Source organism: Dasypus novemcinctus, chromosome 1 (assembly GCF_030445035.2).
Source record: "Dasypus novemcinctus isolate mDasNov1 chromosome 1, mDasNov1.1.hap2, whole genome shotgun sequence".
NCBI lineage: Eukaryota > Metazoa > Chordata > Mammalia > Cingulata > Dasypodidae > Dasypus > Dasypus novemcinctus.
The window spans coordinates 191,811,571-191,836,293 of NC_080673.1; the positions used below are offsets into that span (position 1 = coordinate 191,811,571).

Consider the following 24,723-nt stretch of genomic DNA (forward strand, 5'->3'; position numbering starts at 1 on the left):
CAAACTGTCACACTCCCCATCACAAAGAATCATGGGCTGCAAAACATCAGTGGAGCAGTGGAGGAGAAACCCTATGTTAGGGCACAGGCCATGGGAAGGAAAAAACCCTGATATACAAGGAAGCAGATGCCAGGCTCCGTGGGTGGGTGCTCAAACACGGACCTCTGATATTATTCTCAAATGGGGGCTTTGGGTCCCTAAGATCCAAGAACAGGACTAAAAGACTTTACAACATTAAAGTTGTGTCCCTACTTCACCAAAGGCCTGCTGTGCTTATGTATTTTTTAGTACTCTTCTAATCAGTTCCCATACTGTATTTTTTGCTTTAAAAGTCTTAATGCGTGAAGTGTAACACTTGAAATACAGTGTACTACAGTTTTTGCATCACTCTTTTGGTGATTTTTTATTTTAAAATATGCACAAAAATGGATATTTAAATATCCCTCTGGTCCCTCAAAATGGAAGAGGCCTGGGCTCCAATATCAAGAGGCCCAGTGAGTTATAATAGTGAAAAGTAGTAGTAAAAAATCAGTAACGATCAATTGGCAATTATTGGGCTCCTAATACACGTTACAGTTCGCTCTAAGTATTTTGTATTATCTTTTCCCAAACCCTACCCGCACAGACCGTTATTATGCCCATTTTCCTGGCGAGGAAACTGAGGCACAGAGCAGCTGAAATTGCTTAGGGTCATACAGCTATTTAACAGTAGGGCCAGGCCAATAGGCTTCAGAGCCCTCACTCCTATTAAGTGCAAAAATACATTGTCTGTGGTTGGCTTGGTCTCCCAACGGGCTGGGTCTCTTGAGCACTGGGGCCGTCTACACTCGCGCACACCTGCTCTCTACCCCTCCTGCCCTTGGCGCAGCATCTAGCATACCGCCGTAGCGGCGGGCGGCGGGGCCTTGCGCGAGCACCTGGCGGGGGGGTGGCCGTGCCATCAGAGCTTGGCGGCGCGCTAGGCGGCAGCAGCGGACTCGCAGCCGGGCGCAGCCGCCGCGCGGCCCCTCTTGGCGGGGTCAGCCCCTGGGGGCGGGGCGAGGCGTGCCGAGGCGCCGAGCCCGGGCAGGGGGCAGATCCAGGCACAGCGGCCCCGCGGGTAGCAGCGGGATGGCGGCGGCAGCGGCGGCGGGCGACGCGCGCCGGGTGCTGGTGTACGGCGGCAGGGGCGCGCTGGGCTCCCGATGCGTGCAGGCGTTCCGGGCCCACAACTGGGTAATTGCGGGGGCTGGGGTGCAGCCGGGTCTCCTGCGAGAGGCGGGCAAAGTGCCCGCGGCACTCTCCCCAGGCTGGGTGGCGGCTGGGCACGACGGTGTGGTTCCGGGGCAGGGCGGCCCTCGGATGCATCCCGGGAGGGCGATCTGGGAGAAATTGGGGGTCCTGTGCATCCCGACGTAGGAGCTTGCAGGTGCGTGCACAGCCCCACCTCTCTGTGCCTGCTTTGGAGCGCGCGCACGCTTGGCCCTAGGTGCGGGACCTTGGCTCTGTAAGATGGGTGGGAGGGTGGTGTGCTCCTTCTGCCTCGGCAAGGTCCAGAAACTCGTGCTTTGACTTAAGGAATATTCCAGAATAGGTGGAAGAGAACGGAGGAGGAGCGGGGAAGAAGGGCTCGCCTTTCTAGCTCTCTGGCCGTGAGCTGATTACCCAGCGCCGGGACCGCAATGTCCTCAACTGTAAAATGGGGTTAAGGGGTTAAGGGGTTTACCCCAGATGGGAGTTGCGAGGATTAAATGAGATAATTGGTGCCATTGTATGTAAATGACCTGGCATGTGGTAAAAACCGTTTTGAAATGCTGGCTGTTAATGGTATTCCTGTTCTGTAGCCGCTGTTGGACCTATCGGTTTAAAGGCACAGCCCTGCAAATGCTGGCTGCTGCTCTGCTTAGCAAAGAATATTTCAACGACTTTGCATAGTTAGGAACTCATCCCGGATGGCAAGTAGGAGCCGAGGGAAAGGGCAGTCAGCCCCCTACCCCCTGCAAGGCTCAGCACCTTCCAGGTGGAGAACACAGGCCAGGTCTTCTGGTGCAGCTGTCACTTGCTCCGAGTCCACACTGGCACTCTGGGGAGCTTTTCTGGGCAAGGGATTCCCCTGGGACCAGAGAGAGAGGGTCTCAGGGTTTTCTTCTTACCCTGAACCTGGTGTGGGACAGCCGTCTAAGGGGTTCCTCACACCTCCTGCTACCTGTCATCCACCTGCTAGGAACCTAGGAAAACAGCGATTCTGGGGCACCCAGCCAGGTCCTTTAGCTGGATGTTGGGCAATGGTGATGATGCACCCCACAGACCAGAGCCCCTACTTATTCTTAATTTCATTTAATTCCCCGCAGTAACCCTAATGCAGTAGATCCTGTGGGAACCTGGGTGTTACAGATGTGAAAATTGTACTTTCCCCTCACAAGGGGCACTTTGATTTACCTTTGACCTGGCAGGAATCCCAGTGCTAACTTACCTTTGACCCAGCCCCACCTCCCCTTCAACCCTAAAGACTTCTTTGTCCCAGAATCCCTGTGGCTTAGAAGGGTGAGTGTTGCTGAATGGAGGCCGTGTTCGTTCCAGCTTGTGGTAGAGATATTTATCTCTGGGGCCTGGGAGCTTTCTGAGAAAGAACTGCGTGTCCTTGTGCCAGGAGTATTCACACCCTCCATTTCAAGGAATTCTCACACTAACCCTGGGAGGCAGCTTTTAACAACCGCGCTTTACAGGTGCGCAACTGTGAGAGCTGATGTGTGGCAGAGCCACGGTCAAGTGTGTGTCTGAGCCCCCACCCACACCCGCCCCAGAGGCTCGAGGCCAGGGTCAGCCAAGACCATACCATCTGGTTTTGTTCACTCCCAGGGCTAAGAATGCTTGTTACATTTATAAAGGGTTGGAAAAAAAAAAATCAAAAGTAGAATAGTATTTTGTGAAAATTGCATGACATTCACATTTCAGTCTCTCAAGTTTTATTGGCACACAGTCACACTCATTCACGTATCCATTGACGATGGCTCTTTTCCCGCCACGACAGCGGATCCGAGTAGTTGCCGGCAAAACCTAGACTGTTTAGGATCTGGCTCTGCTCTAGGGCTTCTCTGGAAATGCCAGGTTTGGCTTTTGGAGGTGATGTGGAGGCAGGATGGGCTAGGGTGAGGGGTGGGCGGGTTAGGGTTAGGGCGGACAGCCCTTCGAGGCTGGCGGTCAGCTGCTAGTCCCTTTCTCTGGTGGGGTTCATTTGATCCTCTTCTCTGTGTCCCCTCCCCCATTTCTGGGTATGGATCTTTTCTTGAATGACACCTTCCTTGGCGCTTCACCAAATCCGTTGTCTCCTTTGCTTCAGTGGGTGGCCAGCATCGATGTGGTGGAGAATGAAGAGGCCAGTGCTAGCGTCGTCGTTAAAATGACAGACGCCTTTACCGAGCAGGCGGACCAGGTAATTCCAGAAAAGCCCCCAGACAGTGGTGGTTGGGAGCCCCGAGGGCTTTCCACTGACTCTGTCCCCTCTTTTTTATACTGTTTCTAATTATGAAACCCATTTATGTTTATTGAGGAAAATTTGGAAAAAGCAAAAAAACCCCAAAAAACAACAAACAACCAAGAAGATAATAAATTCCCCATAGCCAGTCTGCTCTTAACCTTTTGGCCCATTTTCTTGTCTTCTCTGTTCATGTATTGTGTTTATTAGTTTGATAATTTTGTATGCTATATTTTGTGGCCAGCCTTTAAAGAATTTAACATGGTAACTAAAATGCTTCTCCAGATCACTTAAAGAGAAAAGAAAAACCATACCTCTTTGTAGACATTGTATGTTTTTATTTTATGGATTGACCACAATTTATGTAGTTTTTGCCTGTTGTACATTTAAGTGCGTTTTTTTTCAGTTATTTATTACTTTTTTATACCATTTTCAAGAATGTGTTGCACTCATCTTTGTCTGCATCTGATTATTGAGGACACATTCTGAAAACTGGAGTTACCAATTCAAAGCACAAACACTAACAGAACAGGTTATTTTGAATTCTAAAATGTGCCTGTTGTAAAACGAGAAGTCAGACAACACTATGTGAGTACATAATGAACTGAGAGACGCCCCCTTCTCTCCCTGGGATGGCGTCACTTCCTGGAAGGCAGCACTGTTAGGAGTTGGGTTGATGTCTTGGTGTAAATATCTTGGGTGCTATGAAGTGATTTTTCCCTTTCTGTAAAAGCTGTTTGGATGAGCTGCCCTGGAGTTCTGCTCTTTGCCTGGGCCTCATGCCGGCACTCCTGCCTTCACTCCCAAGGAAGCCTCCACTTAGCCCTTTGTGGGATCGCACAACCACCCAGTGAGGCAGGTGCTGCGTGGTGGTGGTCCCACTTCACAGCCAAGGAGACCGAGGTTTCTGGGATTAACCGCCTTGCCAACAAGCAGGTCGGTGATAGAGCCAGGGGTGTGGGTCTCTTTACAGGAGCGCCACTCTTTACAGGAGAGTTCAGGTGCCGCTGGCCTCTAAGTGCATCTGCTTTTTATTTACTTAATTCTCTGCCACTCTTCTTAGCAGCTGCTGCAAGCCTGATGCTTTATGTCCTTCGCTAATTTTTTTAACAGCGATTTTTAAAAATTGCAGAAGTGATGAATGTACAGTGTAGAAAATACAATAAGTAAACAGAAGGGGAAACTCATTTATAGTCCCTCCAGGCAATTAAGATTTTGTTATATTTCCTTCCAGTCCATCTCTCCAACCACACGCAGAAGTCCAAACATTCAAAAAATAAAACGGTGAGGATGCTCAGCTGCTCTTTCTAAAGTGTCAGGTTGACATCAGAGCCAGTTGACTTATTCCAGAATATAGATTTTTGGTCTGACTTTTCTTAATATCCTATTGTTTCCTATACATAAGTGGACTGGCCTTCCTAGATTTCATAGGAAAATGTGACCTAGCATTGCTCTGTGCCAGGCACCAGTCTACGTGCTTTATTTACATTAACTCAATTACCATAACAACTCCCAGAGGGAAGGTTCTGTTTTTATCTCCGCTTTAGAAATGGGGAGCCTGAGGGGACAGAAAGGCTCTGGAATTGTCCAAGGTCAAACAGACCTAGGATTTGAACCCAGGGAATGCTCATAACTGTTCTGCTCAGCTGCCTCTCAGCAGAATTGCTTCTTGTGAATGAGGTAGTAAAAGCTAAATCTAAATGGGGGGCAAGCACCTGGACCTGGATGGCAGCAGCCCTCCTGGGTAGAGTCTCTGCCGTTCCTATTAACTGCAGGTTTCTGATGTTCATGTGGAAGTTGTCCCTACTGGGGACAGCTTGAATATACTGTGCATCTTATTTAAGACAAAGAGTGAGAAGCGGTCTAATTATAAGCTGGACTTTAAAAGTCTCTAGCCCTTTCCCTGCTCCTACTCAGATAAGAATTTCTGGACCAACTATATGACATCCAATTTTTATTTTTAAAGATCTGGAAGAGGAAATTTAATCCTAATTGTGGGTAAAATTAGTCCCCCTGGGCAGGGAATGCACCAGTGGCAGGAGATGATGAGGTGAGAACGGCATGGAGCCTATAGAAAACTGTTGGGTGAAAGCAAAGAGCAAAATTTAAGGGGGGAGAAATTTAAAAATATTTCATTTTTATTATAAAAGTAAACATGTCATAAAGAAAGAGGCCAGAGAGGGGCTTTGTTTCTGCTGCCCCATCTTCCTAAAAGGTAGACATGCTGGGGGTTAAGCACTGGTTCTGTGCACATGCAGATGTCAGGGGAGATAATCAAATTTCTGGCAGCTGGGATTTGGGCTCCTGGAGGACATGACGAAAGAAGGAAGGGAGGGGGCCCGGGGGCAACCAGGGTAACAGGGAGGTCAGCAGATGATAAATCAGGGTTAGTTAAGAAACTCAAGAGGGGAGGCTGGGGGAAATTCAGGAAAAATTGGTCTTCATTGCAGAAGCATTCTCTTTGAAGGAGTAACTATCGAGGTCTCAGAAATTGCTAGGAATGGAGGTGATGGACTGAAATGTTCCTGCAGGGAGAGGCCCACTGTCTGGATTTAAGTCTTAAGAATTGGACTGATCTTACTGAAGCAATTTGGAGGCATCATCTCAGCCATTCCAGAGAAATATGGAGAAGGGTAGTGCTTGGTGGCTAGAATTGCTTGTCTTGCCAGATTTTTGTTTTAATGAGTTATAACAAGAGGATGTGTGTGTATTTTTAATACTTTAAAAATTTCAAACAAAACACATTAAAATGAAATCGCAGGTGCCCATGTCTCAGTCTCAATAATTACCAGCATTTGTGCCACGGACTGTACTTTTAATCGTGTTTGCTTTTTCTTGTAACTGCTCTTTGGGGTTTTCTTTCAGAGATGCAGTAAAAGGGATTTTGTATTGGGAGGGACAGTGGAATCCATCACTCACATCACCTGTGATTTGCAAAGAAAGCCTGGAATGAAATAGGCCAGAATGTTAGCGATAGCCAAAGAAGCTCTGGGTGATTTTTATTTTAACCTTTTCCTACTTTTCTTTATTTTTTGATTTTGCAAGTGCTTAAGTCCCCATCCTTCAAACCGTATATAAGTAGGCTCATAGATTGCTCTATGAAATGCAGTTAGGCTTACATATCCAAATGTTCATCAGAGATCGATCTTTCATCTAATTTTTAAAATGTTAATTGCTACATTCTATAAAGTGGCTTAAAAAGAAGAGGAAAAATAAACTGAGTTATCTGCAAAGACTATGTAAAGTCTATGTCGGTTTTTCTTACAGTTTGTGCATCTTTTTGTCCCCTTTGTTTAAGGTGACCGCTGAGGTCGGAAAGCTCTTGGGTGAAGAGAAAGTGGATGCAATTCTTTGTGTGGCTGGAGGATGGGCTGGGGGCAATGCCAAATCCAAGTGTGAGTCCTTTTCACTAATTGCTTATTATGCTCTGCTGTTTGTCCAGGTGACACTGAAATATTCTGAAATATTTATAACAGTTCTATGAGGTAGAGATTGAGTCCATTTTATAGATGAAGAAAGAGCTTCTGTGGAGGGTGGCTAGGGGAGGGGCACACGGGAGATGAAGTTTAGGGCAGCAGCAGAATGAAATAAGCCTTGTTTCTGCCCCAGTCTTCTAGAGCTTGTTCCCTTTCAGGAATTGGAAATATAGAGGAAATGGAGAGGTGTTCTGAAGGTCGCAAGAATTCAAAATTGGGAAGCAGCTGTAGCTCAAGCAATTGGGCTCCTGTCTACTACATGGGAGGTGCAGGGTTTGATACCCTGGACCTCCTGGTGAAGGCAAGCTGGCCTGAGTGATGAGCTGGCCCATGTGGAGTGCTGGCCCACAGGAATGCTGCCCCACACAGAGTGCTGCCCCACGCAGGAGTGCTGGCCTGAGTGGAGTGCTGGCCCATGCAGAGAGCTGGCACAGCAAGATGATGCAACAAACAGACACAGAGGACAGATAATAAGAGATGTAGCAGACAAGGGAGCTGAGGGGGTACAAGAGAATGATCACCTCTCTCCCACTCTGGAAGGTCCCACGATCTGTTCCTGGAGTTGCCTAATGAGAATACAAGCAGACACAGTGGAATGTGTAGCAAATGGACACAGAGAGCAGACAACGGGGCAGGAGATAAATAAATCTTGGGGGAAAAAAAGCTCATAATTGAGTTTTTATTAAAGCCAATGACATTTTCCAACTTTTTATTATGAACATTGTTAAAGGTGAAAAACCAATTCAGTGAACATCCTTATGCATTCTTTTGGGGAACATCATCCCCAAAATGTTCAATAATGAACATTTTGCTGTATTCACGCTCTCTTTCTTGCGTGTGCACTGTGTGTGTATTTTTTTGTTAACCATTTGAAAGTGAGTTGACACATCACCATATTTATTTTAGCATGTGTCTCCTAAGGATAAGGTCATTCTTCTACATTACCACTGTGGTCACACCTAAGAAAATTAATAGTAATCCCATGAGGTTCATAATATCCATCCTGCATTCAAGTACTACAATTTATTCTATTTCTTTTATAACTTTTTCCCCCCTAAACTTGTTACTCTCAAGTTTGCATTTTGTTGTTGCTTTTAGTCTCTTAATCTAGAGACTTCATTTTCCTGTGATAGACATTTTGGCAAGCCCAGGGCAGTTTTCATATAGAATATTCCACACTCTGGATTTGTATGGCCATTTCTTTAAGTCATCATTTAACTTGTTCCTCTTTCTCTGGTGTTTCCTGGGAACTGGAATTTAGGTCTAGAGCTTAGATTAGGCTCCATATTTTTAGGGCAGGAATTCTTTCTATGAGATGTTGTGTACTTTATATATATATATATTTTTAAAGATTTATTTATTTATTTCTCTCCCCTCCCCCCCCCCCTCACCCCAGGTGTCTGTTCTCTGTGTCTATTTGCTGCATCGTCTTTGTCCACTTCTGTTGTCAGCAGCACAGGAATCTGTGTTTCTTTCTGTTGTGTCATCTTGTTGTGTCAGGTCTCGTGTGTGCGGCGCCATTCCTGGGCAGGCTGCACTTTCTTTGGCACTGGGAGGTTCTCCTTATGGGCGCACTCCTTGCATGTGGGGCTCCCCTATGCGGGGACACCCCTGTGTGGCAGGGCACTCCTTGCGCGCATCAGCACTGTGCATGGGCCATCTCCACACGGGTCAAGGAGGCCCGGGGTTTGAACTGCGGCAGACTTAGCCCAGTGGTTAGGGCGTCTGTCTACTTTATATTTTATTATACTGGGTGACACATCACATCAGATTACCCATTTTTGATGACACCAAGTTTGATGCTTGGTTCAGGTGGTAACCACCAGACCTCCATTGTGAGGGTACATTTTCCCATTTGCAGTTAATAAGTGACCTGTGGGATGATATTCTGGCATTGTGTGAACATCTTGTTCCCCAAGCACCTTTTGCTTAATGGTTTTAAGCATCCATTCATGATCCCTGCCTGGATCTGTTACCACTTTAGGGGGTGGAAAATGATGGTTTTTGAATTGTCTTCCTTCCACATTTGTTAGCTAAAGCCATTGATTTTCGGTGAGAGCAAGTAGTGGTAAAATGTGGATCCATCAATTTTTATTTCTAGTCCTTTTTAGCAGGGAAATGCAATACCGTGATTATCACCTCCAGAAGATCCTGTATCAGGAAGACTCTTCTTTCTAGATCATGCTTACAGCTTCATGGGGGCTCTGGGTGCCCTGGAAGGGTTAACGGGGCCAACTGCTGAGTTGGTGATGTGATGTTCCCACTTGGTCCCCTCACACATCTGGCAGGGCCAGATGTCTAAAACAGGTGTGAAATGCTGGGTATTTCAGCTTTCCTCTAAAGAGATTTAAAAATTGGCACTAAGTATTTAGCCATTAAAATTGTAGCTGAGAAAAAGCCCTCTTTATGGCCAAATGGTTATAGTCCCTCAGATTTTCAGTAGAGGTAAAACCTGATTTAGGCCTAGGTTCTTACTGCAAATCTAATGTCCTTCATCAAACAATCTTTGCATTAAAGTCAGCCTGCCAAATCTACAACAATCCTCATTTACTGGCTAACATTTACCCGCTTCCTGGGAAGAAAGCTGCGCCGCAGGGGACCATGTAACCTGGATTTGAACCCAGGTCTCTGACCACTGGAGCTCGGTGCTGTTGTCTTAGACTTTGTTGTAGTGTGAGAGTGCTTCCTTCAGGGTAGGGCTGTGGGACTGGAGTTTACCTTTTGGTTTCTTTACTGAGGTCAGATTTTTTTTTTCTCAGCTCTGTTTAAAAACTGTGACCTGATGTGGAAGCAGAGCATATGGACGTCCACCATCTCCAGCCACCTGGCCACCAAGCACCTCAAGGAAGGAGGCGTCCTGACCTTGGCCGGTGCCAAGGCTGCCCTGGATGGGACTCCTGGTAAACCTCCATTCCCCGTCCATGGAATGGGAATGCTCATGCTTGCTCACTGGGGCTGCTGGACATTTCAATGAGATGAGGACTGTCGAAGTACTTTTAGCTCCCGAGTAGCTCTACAGTGGTATGGACTTTGTTTCCTTTTAGGCCCAAATCTTTTTTAGGGGAAGGAGATCTGACTCTTTTTTATTTATTTATTTATTTATTTATTTATTTATTTTATTGACTTTGTAATAATATTACATTAAAAATATATATGTGAGGTCCCATTCAACCCCACCCCCCCACCCCCCCTCTCCCCCCCCAACAACACTCGTTCCCATCATCATGACACATCCATTGGATTTGGTAAGTACATCTTTGGGCACCTCTGCACCTCATATACAATGGTCCACATCATGGCCCATACTCTCCTCCATTCCATCCAGTGGGCCCTGTGAGGATCCACGATGTCCGGTGATCACCCCCGAGGCGCCATCCAGGGCAGCTCCACGTCCCAAATACGCCCCCACCTCTCATCTCTTCCTGCCCTTCCCCATACCCATCGTCCACCATGTCCACTTTTCCCAATCCAATGCCACCTCTTCTATGTGGACATTGGATTGGTTGTGTCCATTGCACCTCTATGTCAAGAGGAGGCTCAGATTCCACATGGATGCTGGCTGCCATCCTCCCATTTTCAGTTGTAATCACTCTAGGCTCCATGGTGTGGTGATTGTCCTTCTTCAACTCCATCTTAGCTGAGTGTGGTAAGTCCAATAAATCAGATTGTAGGTGCTGGAGTCTGTTGAGGCTCAGGACCTGGCTATCACATTATCAGTCCAGAGATTCAAATCCCCTAACTATATCTTAAACCCCAACGTTAACTGCACCTCCAGCAGATTAGTATGAAAGTCTTATGAAGGGAGATCCCATCTGAGTCCAGATTCATCACACATAAACACCATTTCCAGAGAGGGGCCATCTGCCCTGGTAGTAAACCCCATCGGCCATGACCATAACTCTCATGGGTCTCTTTAGCCTTCATAGGAACCAATATCTGGGGGTTGTAGGAGATCTGACTCTTAATCAGTATTTGTCCTTGTGTTCATGGTGGTTAAGGAATATTGTAATCTGGCCCCCCTCATCTGGTTGGTCTGTGATCCACTCAGTAAATGAATGTTGTTTATGTGATAGAATGTGATGGACCTTAATTAGTTAGCAAACTGCATTATTATGATTACATTATGTTTGCATGTGGCAGGGAAGCAGCTTGGCAGTTGGAGATAGCCTGGGCTTTAGAATGAGAAAGACTGGAGGTGGGGTTTTCATCCCAGCTGTGTGACCTTGAACAAATTATTTGATCTCTGAGCTGCTATTTCCTTTACCTTCCTTGAAGAGTATCTGCATAGCCTTATAGGCATTCAATGTGTGTGAAGTGCCCAGCACATGGTAGGCACCAATACATGGTAGGTCTTATGAGATTATAGTCACTCTTTTCATTTCACATGTATCATCTCATTTAATCCTGGTGTGGTTTGAATCTTTTGTGGACCCCAGAAAATTGTGTTCTTAAATTGGTCCATTCCTGTGGGTGTGAAACCTGTTGTGAACCATTGACTAGATTAGATTCAGCTAAGGACCATTTGATTAGTTACTGCAGTAAGGCATAGCCCAGGGTGGGTCTTTATAAATCCTCCAGTAAGAGGATTAAGAGCCACCCTGGGCTGTGCCTTACTGAGGTAAGCTAATCAGATGGCCCTTAATGAAGTAATCCAAAGTTCCCACCTGAGTTGGTTCATACCCACAGGAATGAACTGATTTAAAAACATAATTTTCTGGGTTTCACAAAAGATTCAAACTACCACAGTGATGTAGAGTGGGAAAATTAGAAAGTAAATAGTTTGATATTTGAAAAAGAAGACCCTAGCACTGAAGGACTTAACAGTTTGGAAAGATGAAACAGTCTTCTGCTTTCCTTTGGTTCGTAAATATCCTTCTTGGTTTGAAGTTTTGGGTAGTGGTTACAACTGCAGGCTGCTCTATTATGATGCTAGCAGTTATACTCTGTGAAGTGTTTGGCAAGTCACTTAACTACTCAGAGCCTTTCGTCATCTGTACAATGGGGATTAATAATTATACCTCCTTTGTAGGGTTGTTGTGACTTATAAATGTCATAATAGATGCGAATGGCTTAGAAAGATCAGTAGTGAATGCTGGCTTTTTGTTTTTTACTCCATGCTTATTTTTGCTGACCTACTCCTGCCCCAGATGTCTATAAGTTTGTTGACCCTTAAGCAATCAGGCCAAATATTGGCAAACTTATTTGGATCATGCAGTCTTTGACCTTTTGTTCAGATTCCAGAAAAATCTGGAGAAATCTGTGTGTGAGTTGAAAGTAAATAAAGAATCATGCTCAAAAGTCCTTCAAACCCAAGATTTGTTCAAAACTGAAAAGTTTTTCACTTGGAAAGATACTAGGAAAACCTCTATCTTCCTATTTCTAAATTGTATTTATAGACTGTCTCCTGAAGGGTCAGCTATATTAAAATGATGGTGTTCTCTTTTGGTCATTTAAAGATCTGTGCAGTGATTGAAAACCAGTTTTTAGGAACCACCACCACCGTTTCATCATTCAGAGGAAAGCATTTGTGGTCTTAGCGAAATGCATTCCCCTCCCACCCCCCCCATATCTTGCAGATGATCCTCCTTTGCCCACATCCCGTACCCAAGACTGATGTTGTTCTGGAGGATTAAGCCATTATGGTTTCTGGTTGCTTATCTCTTCCTTCATCAAAGTCTCTGCTCTTGTGTTTGAAAGGTGGGAAGAGTGAATCCTTGGAGCTTCACTGGGGAACTCTGCCTGGATAAATGAGCAGCCATGTGTGGGCTTACTTCAGTCATTGCAGAGTCTGTTGGGTCTTTGTACCACTGTTGGAATAATTCCTGCCCCTGATCAAATAGAGGAGTCAGGGGTGGTGAAAAAGTCCTTTTGTGCTTCTAAATAAGTTTTGAGCCCTTGAGCCTTTTTTGCAATTTGAAGTTGTTGAGACAGTTTAGTGATGGATCCCTTGGCTAGGATATGATTTCCACCCCCTCCTTCCCCCATCCCCCTGTGGACTTTTGCTGACTCCTCAGCCTCTTGTACTTTAATCAGCATGTGTGTGGAGGCGGTTGTAGTGGAGTGGAGGGAGAGGTTGGCATTTTTAAGGAAGCTGCTGACCTCTCGCTTTTTGAAGAGTTGTTTACAGCTTTCAACCATTCTTTTTTGTTATTGTGAAAGTAGCATTTAGTGAGCACCTGTGTTGGGTCCTAAGGGGATGATAGTGAGAAAAGAGAGCAGTTCCCTTGCCTACAGGGCAGATGGAGACCTACTCTCAAAAAGGGCACCCCTTGCTTCCTTCAACAGATATTCATTGAATAGTAGGAGGAAAGGAAGTCTAATAGGTTGCTTGCATGCACATGTGAAAATTGCTCAAACGGTGTATTAGAAACGTGCACTTTGTTGCACTCAATTATACCTCAAAAAAGAATAAGTAGCATTTTTTTTAAAGCAAGCAAATAAAGAGTTTATTGTAAAGTGAGAGAGAAAGTACAAAACTGAGACAGGGTGTGGGCATCCTCGAGGGAGAGACACTGCTTTGGGCTGGGCTGCGGCCTTGTTTAAGGCTGGCTTCCCTCTGCCTCCCTCCATATAAATGAAGACTTGTGAGTTGCAACATTCTCATTGACTCTGAGTATACAAAAAGAATTGGAAACACAGCAGTTTCATTGGTTCTGAATGTCTTCTGGCATGCCCAGGGGTCAGGAGAGAGGGTATGAATGGGTTTCTCATTATCTATTGTCTTCAGTTATTTGGCTTTGGGTGGTTGACTCCTCCCTCTTTGGAGGGACTTTTACTGCCAGGCGCAGGCTGAGATGGGTGACCAGAAGCAGGAGTTTTGCCCAGAACTGACTGTTTTGACCTGATTGCCTGCATGCTTTCCTGTGGCACCCTTTTTTCCTGCAGGTCCCTGTTGTAACCTGCCTCAACTTCCCCCTCAGAGTTTTTACCCTTATTCTTAAGGGGGAGCTGAAGGGCAATGGTCATTTTTCCTGTAGCTGCTTCCCAATGGTTAGGACAGTGGTCCCTGCTTGATGGGGTGTAAAACTCTCTGGCTATTCTGTTGAGGCTGAGGGGAGGGGCGCTTGGTTGGAACTGGCTGGCGTCCTTGTATGATTGTTGATTTGCTTTCTAAAGTGTTCAACCATCTGTTGGATGGCGGTGGGTGTTACCAGTCCTCCTGGCTGGCTCACCACAGATTTGCCGGTAGTTGGTTTCCAGGCTCTTGGCCATGTCACAGAAAAGAATTTAAGGATGTGCCATTTTAAGCAAGCAAGTAAAGAGTTTATTGTAAAGCAGAAGAGAGAGAAAGTACACGTCCAAGACAGGGGCGTTGGCATCCTCAAGGGAGAGACGCACAGTAGGATTTTTTATGGCATCTCCTTCCTAGGTACCAAGTTTGTTGGATCGAGACCTCCATATTCTTGATCATATTTTGTCACCAGCGTCTCTCTAAAGTAGGTACTATTTTTGCCCTTATTTTCCAGGTGAGAAAACCAAGGCTTAGTGAGATTAGGCCACTTTTCTAAGCCCCCTGGCTAGGAAGTGCTGTGCAGATTGATTTGAAAGATAAGTTGATTGGTTGACTCAGCAGTTATATTGAGTGCATGGGGAGGAGAGGAACAGTTCGGGTGAGCCTGTGTTAGATCAAGGCCTGTGCAAAATGCTCTGGGGAAGCAAAGGGAAGAGATGATTCCACCTCTGGGAAGGTTTTGTGGAGGGATATGATTCAACTATCTTAGGAAAGGGGGGTAGGAATTGGAAAAGATGTAGGAAAAGGTGAGAAGGCAGTGTTTTATTTTCTATTTAAATAATTTTATTAATCAGGTTCTTAAATTGAAAGACTAACCAGTGCACACCTTTAAGGAAGACTCTTTTTATTCTAACCCCTAGTCCCTTGCCACCCCCTCCCCGGCCCAACCACAGTTACGGCTTCTTGTGTATCCTTCTGGAAGTTTCCTATGCAAATTCTAGTGTCCGCACCCATCCTTACATGTGCATTCACTGTTTTTTTCTTAAACATAACTTTGTGGATCTAATAGGCTTTTCTTCACTTTTTTAAAAAAATCATACATTATTATATAAAATTAGATTTCTGGAATAATGAGAAGTGAATGAGTTATTGGGAGGCACCTACATACTTCCAAATGAAGCAGAGCTGCTGGTTTGCTCTTTAATTTAACATGGTTTTTGAGAGCCCACCCATTGGCTAAGCCCTGTAAATAGACTTGCCTGCTGTTGTGGGTTTTTTGTTTTTTTTAAATTTATTGAAATATATCACTCATACATAAACATACATGAACAATAAGTATATAATAATAGTTGTGAACTTACAAAACAAACATATAACACCATACAGGACTCTCATAACTCACCCTATCACCAATAACTTGTTGTTAAACCTTTTTAACTAATAATTAAAGAGCACTGTCAAAATATTACTACTAAACAAAGTATTTTTTCCCCAACCAATCCTATTATTATTATCTTTATATCATTTATATGTGAACATATATAAACAATTAAGTGTATAGTAGAAGTTGTGAACTTACAAAGCAAACATGCACAACATCATACAGGGGTCCCATACATCAACCCTCCACCAACACCTTGCATTATCATGAGACATTTGTTACAAATTATGAAAGAGTATTGTCAAAATCTTACTGCTAATCATAGTCCTTATCTTACATTTGGTGTGTTTTTCCCCCAATCTACCCTATTATTATTTTTTAAATATATTTTTTATGACAGAAGTTGTAAACTTACAAAACAATCATGCACATGTGCAGAATTTTCAAACAACACTCCTCCATCAGCACACCACAATGTGGTGTGTCATTTGCTGCAGATAATATCATCTAATTGTTACCATGTCCATAGTGTATATTTGACTCACATTTCCCATACTGTCTCAGTATCAACACAGTACATCTTTTGCATAGGTGCAAGAATATTTATTATTACTACTAACCACAGTCCATAGGTCACTCCAGCTGTATTTTTCCCATGCTTCTCCACACTGCTGTTATGTTTTAATATCAACGAGTGCCATTTTTTGGGTTGGGGATATGTTGACAAGTAAAGTAATTACAAATCTCTGCTTTTGTGGAGTTTACATTTTTTGTGTAATAATACACTTTATTTTTAGAGAATTTTAGATGACAGAAAAGTGTCATTGAAAATGTAGGGGAATTCCCATATATCTCACCTCTCCCCAACCCACATTTCCCCCTATTATTAACATCTTACATTAGTTACAACTGATGAACAAATATTGAAGCATTGCTGCTAACTAGGATTTGTAGTTTACATTATGGTTTATATTTTGCACTGTATAGTTTTACAGGTTTTGATAAATGTCTAATGACATGTATCTGTCATTGAAATATGATATAGAACAATTCTAGTACCCTAAAAACGCTATTTGGTAACATATATAATGGCTTATACCCCCATTGCAACCATTCAGAACAATTCCAATGTCCAATGTCCTAAAAATGCCATGTTCCACCCTTCTTCCCTCCCTTGTACCTCAGAACCTCTGGTGACCACTGTCAAAGCATTTGAGGAGTGAATGAGCCCTTTTCAGTTCATAAGATACTATTGTGTAACATAACATGCTGAATGTTATGACTCGGGCATTGGTATCCCATTTAACCAGAGGCTGAAATTGCTGCTGAAACACGCCCAGGTCCCATCCTGGAGGGCTCGAGCCTGGGTTGGAAGGCCTGGCTTTAAACATCACAGCCCGGGTTCTTGGGAGCTGCCTCGCATTTCTCTCTATTTCTAGCACTGAGTCTAGGGCGTCACAAATAGAAGAGGCTCAGTAACATGATGGAGTAAGGAGGTCTTGATTTCTGGGAGCAAGCTGACCCTGAAGGCCCCTTTCCAGACTCTGGACTTCGTAGGCAGCAAAGTAATAGCAGGTGGGCACACTGGTGTCAAGGAAGTAACGTCAGGGCAAGTCTGTAATAACTCCGGGCATCTCAAAGTAAGCCAGGCTGTGGTTCCCCATCTCTGAAAAGGAATGGGTGATGGGCTGCAGGGACCTCCTGGATTGAGAGAGGTGATGTGATGACCAGCTGGGTGGAGTGTGTGGGAAGAATGTCCCCTTCCTGCCCCCTGCACGGGGCAACTCTATCCCAGGCAGCGCCCCTGACCCATGGAGCTTGCTACCCCAATGGTAACGGCCAGCCCTCCTACCCTGGGTGTACCATCCCTGATTTCCAAGACCTTTTCCTGGACACTGGCTCTGAGCTTCAGCCCAGCCCTTAATAAATTGAGTGGGATCTGAGTGACCATCTCCATTCACAGATGGAAAAATGGCCCAGATAAAATTCCAAGCCCAGGACATTTTCCACTATTTCTTATTATGCCCTGAGGAAAAAGAATTGTTGCTGACTTGCCCAACATCATGAAAAACAATAATGACCAAAGTTAATTGAGGGTTTCTATGTGCTCAGTGTGGTACACTGTACCTTCTTGGATGTTTGAGTAGAAAACTGAAGATTCCAAGGTTGGCTGACCTTGTACAGGGTCAGTTGGTGTGTTAGTCAGCCAAGGGGGTGCTGATGCAAAATATTGGAAATCGGTTTGATTTTATAAAGGGTATTTATTTGGGGTAGGAGCATTACAGATACCAGGCCATAAAGCACAAGTTACTTCCCTCACCAAAGTCTATTTTCACGTGTTGGAACTAGATGACTGCTGATGTCTGTGAGTGTTCAGGCTTCCTGGGTTCCTGTCTTCCCAGAGCTTGCTTCTCTTTCCTCTGTGTGCTTACTTCCCAGGGCTCCAGGGTAAGACTTCAGCATCAAACTCAACATCAAAAAACCTCCAGCATCAAAAAGCTCCAGCTCTGTCCTTTGCCATGTCTTATATCTGTGAATCTCCACACACCAAGGGGCAGGGACTCAATGCCTTACTGACATGGCCCACTCAAAACCCTAATCATAATTTAATCGTGCCCAGGTACAGACCATTTTACAAACATAATCCAATATCTATTTTTGGAATTCATAACTCTACCAAGCTGCGACAGGCAGTTAGCCATTGGCAGAAACTGGGCGTGAACCAGGGTCAGTCTCCACGTGCATTGGTGAGGGTTAGTGAGGGTTCAGGAACTTGCCCAGTATTTTCTAAGTGGGAAGCAGAGGAGCTAGGATTTGAACCTGTACAGCCTGGCTCTGTATCCCATGCCCCGAAGGACTGCTTGCTTTTGCTGTCCCATTCTACTGGACACGTGGCTCAACCTGTCCAAGCCCCGATTTCTTCAGCCATAAAAATAAGATCAATCTCATGGCTTTTATGACAGATGTCAAGTGCCAGGCACACAGTAGGTGCACTTGAAGTGCAATGTCCCTTCCCCTTTTCTCTCTGTAAATGTCTCCCTGCTCTTCTGTCACGGTCTCCTCTGCACCCTGCATGGTGCTCGTTGGGGACTGTGTCCTGGGAAGCCAGTCCGTCCCCAGTCCATTTCTCTCCTTGCCTCCCTTTCCATTTGGCTGGGGGTGGTGGTGGGGAGTGGGAGGAAGCAGCGAGGGTGTCTTGCCCGGAAGAGGAGGCCAGGCTGCGCTGCTGGTAAAGGTTGCAAGGAACAGAACAGGGCTGAGCAGCAGGTGCCACGCCCCGGCCTCAGCGGTGCGGTGGGGCCTGAGCAGCTTTCTCCCCCTCTCCTTCCGCAGGGATGATCGGCTATGGCATGGCCAAGGCCGCCGTCCACCAGCTCTGCCAGAGCCTGGCCGCGAAGAACAGCGGCATGCCAGCCGGGTCCGCCGCCATCGCTGTGCTCCCGTGAGTGCCTGGGGGTCAGGTTGCCCTTTGCCTGTGCCTCCAGCCGACAGCTCGCACCGCCCGCCCAGAAGCCGCTCTCCACCAGGGGGTGTGGGGTCGGCCTCTTGGGTCCTGAAAGCCACCAAAGGCCCTTAAGATGCTTCTCCACGTTGGGGCCCATCTGGAATGGTGGATGGGCTGGCCGGCCGGGCCTCCTTGGCTCTTCCTTGTTTTCTTTTCTTCTTTCCTTCCCTCCTTCCCCTCTTGCTTTCTTTAAGGGCAGGTCCACTCATTTTATGTTAATCTGTGTTTGTTTCTCCAGTCATGATAGGGGCAACGTGGAGGAGGTCCTGTTTAGTCTTTGTGTAGGGGGAACCGGTCTGCGGGAGAAGGTGGGAATTACGGGAGATGCTTCTGTTTGTGATCAGGAAGAGTCCTGGGCAGCTGTCCCGGGCAGGGACAACTGCTGGGGAGGTAGAATGTTCCTTCTCGCTAGAGGGAGTCCATTGCCAACTGGCTTGTCTCTTGCCTGCTGTCACGAAGGCGATGTTGGGGTGGCTGGGAGCACAGGCTTGCTGACTTCCCAGTCCCCTCCCGTTTGTGAAGTTCTGTGATTCGTGACCTGGTCCCTAACTACTTTGAGTGATTCTTGAGGAGTGACTGTTCTTGGGAGATTTGTACATATCTGAATTTTATACTCTGGCAGAAAATCAAGGTTTTGTGGAAAATAGCCCCAAAATGAAGGAGGAGCTTGGCTTTTCCCTCATGTAAAAGGATACTATTACATTTTTAAAATTCTTAGAAATAAGTCTGCTGTGTTTTAGGGAGGGAGTGCAGACTGAAAGAACAAAGCAATTTGCTTTGATAAAAGCTATGCTTAAAACTTTCAGAACAAAACGTGGCACATTTGTTTGTCCCTGTCTGCCTAGTGGGAGAGCCCGGGAGCATCTTGAATGGCACCCAGATGCGAGCTCAGTTCTGGGCGGCTTCCTGGCCTGGCTCTGTTTGTCCTTGTCCTTCCATATCCGGTGTCTCCCAGGAAACGCTGGCTGTCTTTGACGCCAGAGGCTCACGGTAGTAATGACACGTGTTTGCATCTTGCTGGGCTTCAGAGGGGCCCTCGGGCCAGAGCAGGAACCGGGCAGCTGTCATGATAAAGGCGGTGCACAAATGACAAGCTTATCTCTGTGCATTGCAGGGTTACCCTGGATACCCCGATGAACCGGAAGTCAATGCCGGAGGCCGACTTCAGCTCCTGGACGCCCTTGGACTTCCTAGTGGAGTGAGTATGACAGTGATAAGAGGGGCTGAGCGGTTTCTGGCCTTGAGTCTCTGCCTTTTAGGGGTTGGAAGACAAGCCCGTGTTCTCCTGGGCTGTTGACACGGGTCGTCTTTGTGAGGTTCTGGGGCCTCGGAGGCTGTCCCGACATTGGTCTGGATGTCCCGGTAGCTGGATTTGGAGATGGGTGGTAGAGTAGGGTGGTGAATCGTGCCCACTAGAATGCAGGCTCCCCCTGTGTCAGCTGGCCAACGTGAGCATAGTGTTGAACTGTTCTGGGTCTCAGTTTCCTTCCCTGTATGATGAGGGCAGTGGTAATTGTTAGGAGGGTTACACATTTTATTAGTCAGCCGAAGGGGTGCTGATGCAAAATACCAGAAATCTGTTGGCTTTATAAAGGGTATTTATTTGGGGTAGGAGCTTACAGTTACCAGGCCATAAAGTGTAAGTTACTTCCCTCACCAAAGTCTATTGCCATGTGTGGAGCAACATGGCTGCTGACACCTACAAGGGTTCAGGCTTCCCGGGTTCCTCTCTTCCTGGGGTTCCATTTTCCTCCAGGCTCAGCTGCTGTGCTCGCTCCACAAGGCCAGCTGTGGAGACTATCAGGCGAAAGGCTCTGTCTGTCTCCTTGGGGCTTCTGCCACGGCTAAGGAGCCATCTCTGTTCCTCTGTGTTCTCCTGTGTGTTCACTTCTCAGGCTCCAACTCAAAGCTCCCAACTCTGTCCTTTGCGTGTCTTTTCTCTGTGAGTCCCCACCTACTGGCGTGGCCCAATCAAAGTCCTAATTGTAATTTGATCAAATTAAAAGGGATTCCTGTGACAGACCAGTTTACAAGCGTAATCCCATAACTAGCTTTGGAATTCATAAGCAATGCCAAGCCGCTCCCCACGTGGTCCTGCTTGACGAGCACTCGGCACAGTGTGTGACGCATCGCCCGTGCCAGGGAACCTCGGCTCCTAGGAATGGCGCGATCGCTGTTGTCGAGGGGCAGCTGCGTGGGACGGAAGATGTCAATCTAGGTGCAACATTTGGGGTCATGTGTCTGAATTAGTGCTGAGCCCAGAGCCACAGGGGTGGGCTGTGATGAGCGTCCTTTGTTCCCCAAATCATATTCACCCATGTGTGGCGTTTGGAGGCTCACCTGCAAAAGAGTCGACTGACACTTGTGCAATTGCCTGGATCCAGACTCGCCCACCCCCTTAATCCAGCTCGTGGAGCACCTCCACGGGCCAGGTGCTGTGCTCGGCCCCGAGGTTGCAGGGATGGATCTGACGCAGTCCCTCCCTGCCTTCTCGGGGCCCTGCCAGCCCAGCAGTGCCAGCGTGTAGCTGCTTCTGTGGCTGCTGGCAGCAGACATTTGTAAAGCACCTTGAGATGTGCTTCTGGCCCAGTGCTACATCTTATTTAAATTAGGTTGGGAGAAATTTGGGATTTTTATTTTCTGTTGGAAACAAACTCTCAGCTAGCCCTTGTTAAACTTCGTAACTATTATCATTTTAATTCTTGGAGCAGCTCTACGAGGAGGTGCTGCTGTCATCCTCTTTTAAGGCCTAGGGACTCAGGCCCCTGGGAGGTTCGATACCTTACCTGAGGCCACCCAGCAGAGCCAGGATCTGGCCCAGGCCTGGGCTCACCCAGTAGGCTGACGTTCATTTCTTTGCTCTTTGCCAAGCTTCCTGCTTAATGCTGGAAGAACACCTGGATTTGCAGAAAGATTTAAAGGTGTGCAGGAAACCAGGCTTTGAATTGTGTTTGGATTTGAATTTATTTTTACAGGCCAATTTTCCCAGCAACACTCAAGAGAGACAGTGACCTAGGCTCTAGAGTCTAGGTGGGGCACCTGGGGCCACACGTCTGAGTCCCCCAGAGGGCGGCTGTGACCGCATTCTTTGATCCAGAAATCACATTCACCCACATGCACTATTTGAAAACTCACCTGAGAAATGAACTGAAGATGACTCTGAAATGTCTGTGAGCTCCTTTTACCATCTGTGGTCAGACTGGCATTCTTATTCACCCAGTCCTACCTGCCGATGAGGGTGACAGTGAAGCCAGACGATTTAAAACATGCCTAACGAACACACACAGCCCCACGTGCAGACGTGGCTGACCTGCAGGCCGCCCCCTTGCTAAGTTCTGCCCTGTTCCTCAGAGATGGTGCCATGACTTATCATAGTGCTTTAGGGGTTTTTAGCAACATCTTGGTTTTTGAGCCCTTGAATCTTCCTTCAGCTTGCTCAACCACTGGAGAGGGGGCTCGTCACACTTACCTTGGTGATTAAAAATCAGCTCTGGTCTAGAAGGTCACACATTGGCCTGTAGTATCGCTGTCAGCCCTGAGTGCTTTACAATTAAAGAAGGCCCAAAGCCCCAACTGGAGGAGTGCCAAAGGATGTTGTACTCTAATATCAATGTTTCGACTAAAACAAAACTCCAGTTACTTGCAGTTACACCTTGTAATGTCATTGTGCTGTTTTTTATTTCCATCTTCTTACAGGAAGTCTTCCCTTCACCAAGTCCTCCACCAAGCAGGATTACTTGTTAAATGTTCCCATCACTGCCATTCACATATGCTCTTTTATTGTTTTTAAAGATTTATTTATTTTATTTATTTCTCTCCCCTTCCTCCCCCTCTGTTCTCTGTGTCTATTTGCTGCGTGTTCTTCTTTGTCCGCTTCTGTTGTCATCAGTGGCAAGGGAATCTGTGTTTCTTTTTGCTGTGTCAGCTCTCCGTGTGTACGGTGCCATTCCTGGGCAGGCTGCACTTTCTTTTGCACTGGACAGCTCTCCTTACGGGGCGCACTCCTTGCACGTAGGGCTCCCCTATGTGGGGACACCCCTGCGTGGCACAGCACTCCTTGAGCTCATCAGCACTGTGCATGGGCCAGCTGCACACGGGTCAAGGAGGCCCGGGGTTTGAACCGCAAACCTCTCATGCGGTAGACGGACGCCCTAACCACTGGGCCAAGTCTGCTTCCCTCACGTATGCTCTTATAACGGCCTATTTATTTTATCTCTATTTCCATCGCTCCTCTCTCCCTTAAATTTCTAGGAAGCTAACGTATCAAAGTATAAAGTATTTTTCTCTCTTAGAATTAACTAATGAAAACTTAAAAATAAATCAATTAAAATCATACCACTATGTTATCAAGAATTCCCATAATGCATTAAAATATAAAGGTGAAACTCAATATCATCCCCAATCCTGCCACTTGGAAATTAGAACAGGCCAAGTCCTGAAATCATGGGGACCTTGCGTGGCGGTCGGTGATACCTGGGGGATTTTTCACAGCTTGGGCTGCGCTTTCCCATCCCCCCAGGCCTGTTCCCAGATTCTCTGCTTTTGACATCTAAAGCTTCTCTTCTTTGTGCTAGAACCTTCCATGACTGGATCACAGGGAAGAATCGACCGAGCTCAGGAAGCCTCATCCAGGTGGTGACTCTGGGAGGAAAGACAGAGCTTACCCCGGCGTATTTTTAAGCTGCTTCTCGGTGCCTGGAAGGAGCCTTCCTGAAAAGCTGCTGACCCTGGTTGCGACTGGCACTGTTTTCTGTAACCCTGTTTATGGTATGAGGTTGTGAGTCCTATTTTTCTCTCACCTAGAAAAGTATAAAATGTTTGTGAGTAATAAAAAAAAAAGTCAGGGGGGAGGCCTACCAATAGCACCCAGCAATCTGTGTTAATTCTTTAAGCACCGGAGGTCTCTGAGTGGTCCCTGCTGTAACCATGTCGGGTCTAATTGCTTTTGAGACTGTTTATTTGTCCTTTAGAGTAACTGTCATCTTGATAAAATCTATGATGGGTTGATACGGGGAGCATTTTAGGGCCTGAGCTATTTCGAATGCCATATTTATGTCAAAGATGTAGTTTTTGCAGCCTTGAATTAAATTGCCTTAAAACTTCTTTTGTGGTGTAAGCAAAATCCCATGGACTCGTTGGTGTCCCCTTTTCTGTGCAGCTGCCAAGTGTTCCCTGGTCAAGGGCTAAGGTTGTAAGTGTGCAAGAGAAGCACTTGTGGTTATTTGGAGTTTTTCTGCGTAATAAATGTACTTCATTTATTGTGTTGCCTTCTTTAATCAAACCACATCTTACACACAGTCGCCATAGATGAATATAATAGAATCATGGAGTTCTAGTCTGGGGTTCTCAAAGTGGACTGGACTCATTCTGTAATATGTCTTTTCAAAACACTAACACATGCATGATTTTCTTTTGGGCATATCAGAATCTGAGAGTATGGGATGACCCTGTGAATTTAGAGGTCGCGCTTCACAGGATTGATACAGGCTGTTTGGGTTGAGAACTGGGGGTCTAATCCAATCCATTGATTTTTACAGATGGGGAAACTGAGGCTCAGAGAGGTGACATTACCATCATTGTTTCCAGTCCAGTGGCAGAACTAAGCCCAGAAGACTGGCCACAAGATATTATCAAGGCCCTTACTGTGTGTAGTCTTTTTTTTTTTTTTGTAGTCACTCTTTATGGTTTATTTGACATTTTTGAGGTGCAATACTTGAACAGTTGGTTGCATTGTAATAGGTAGATTTTTTTTTTTACATTACATGGCAATGTATACTACTTTGATACATTTGGTACACAAAATAAGATCCTTTAAAATAGTTATGCACAAGACATGCAATGTTGGATTTACACATTGGAGTTCAGGATATGATGGATTGGGAGGAAAGAAGTTGCGCTAGGCATGTTTGGTGAAGGAACCAGAAGGTATAAAACACACAGTAACCACACATTCTT

General features: G+C 46.0%; 1 protein-coding gene across 1 annotated transcript; it reads left to right on the plus strand.

Moving 5' to 3' along the window:
* Positions 1 to 1,060: 1,060 nt before the first annotated feature.
* Positions 1,061 to 24,026, plus strand: QDPR (quinoid dihydropteridine reductase). Its single transcript, XM_004474225.3, has 7 exons — positions 1,061 to 1,215; positions 3,320 to 3,412; positions 6,753 to 6,849; positions 9,690 to 9,830; positions 18,597 to 18,705; positions 19,883 to 19,966; positions 23,343 to 24,026. The coding sequence occupies exons 1-7, from the start codon at positions 1,111 to 1,113 to the stop codon at positions 23,446 to 23,448; spliced, it is 735 nt and encodes a 244-aa protein (XP_004474282.1). The 5' UTR covers positions 1,061 to 1,110; the 3' UTR covers positions 23,449 to 24,026.
* Positions 24,027 to 24,723: the final 697 nt, after the last annotated feature.

What these genes read in the sequence shown, in the direction of transcription:
- QDPR (XM_004474225.3), top strand. Translation starts at nt 1,111, where the DNA reads ATGGCGGCGGCAGCGGCGGCGGGCGACGCGCGCCGGGTGCTGGTGTAC. An exon ending in TTACCGAGCAGGCGGACCAG is followed by an intron (nt 3,413 to 6,752) that starts GTAATTCCAGAA and finishes CCTTTGTTTAAG; the next exon opens with GTGACCGCTGAGGTCGGAAA. An exon ending in GCCGCCATCGCTGTGCTCCC is followed by an intron (nt 18,706 to 19,882) that starts GTGAGTGCCTGG and finishes TGTGCATTGCAG; the next exon opens with GGTTACCCTGGATACCCCGA.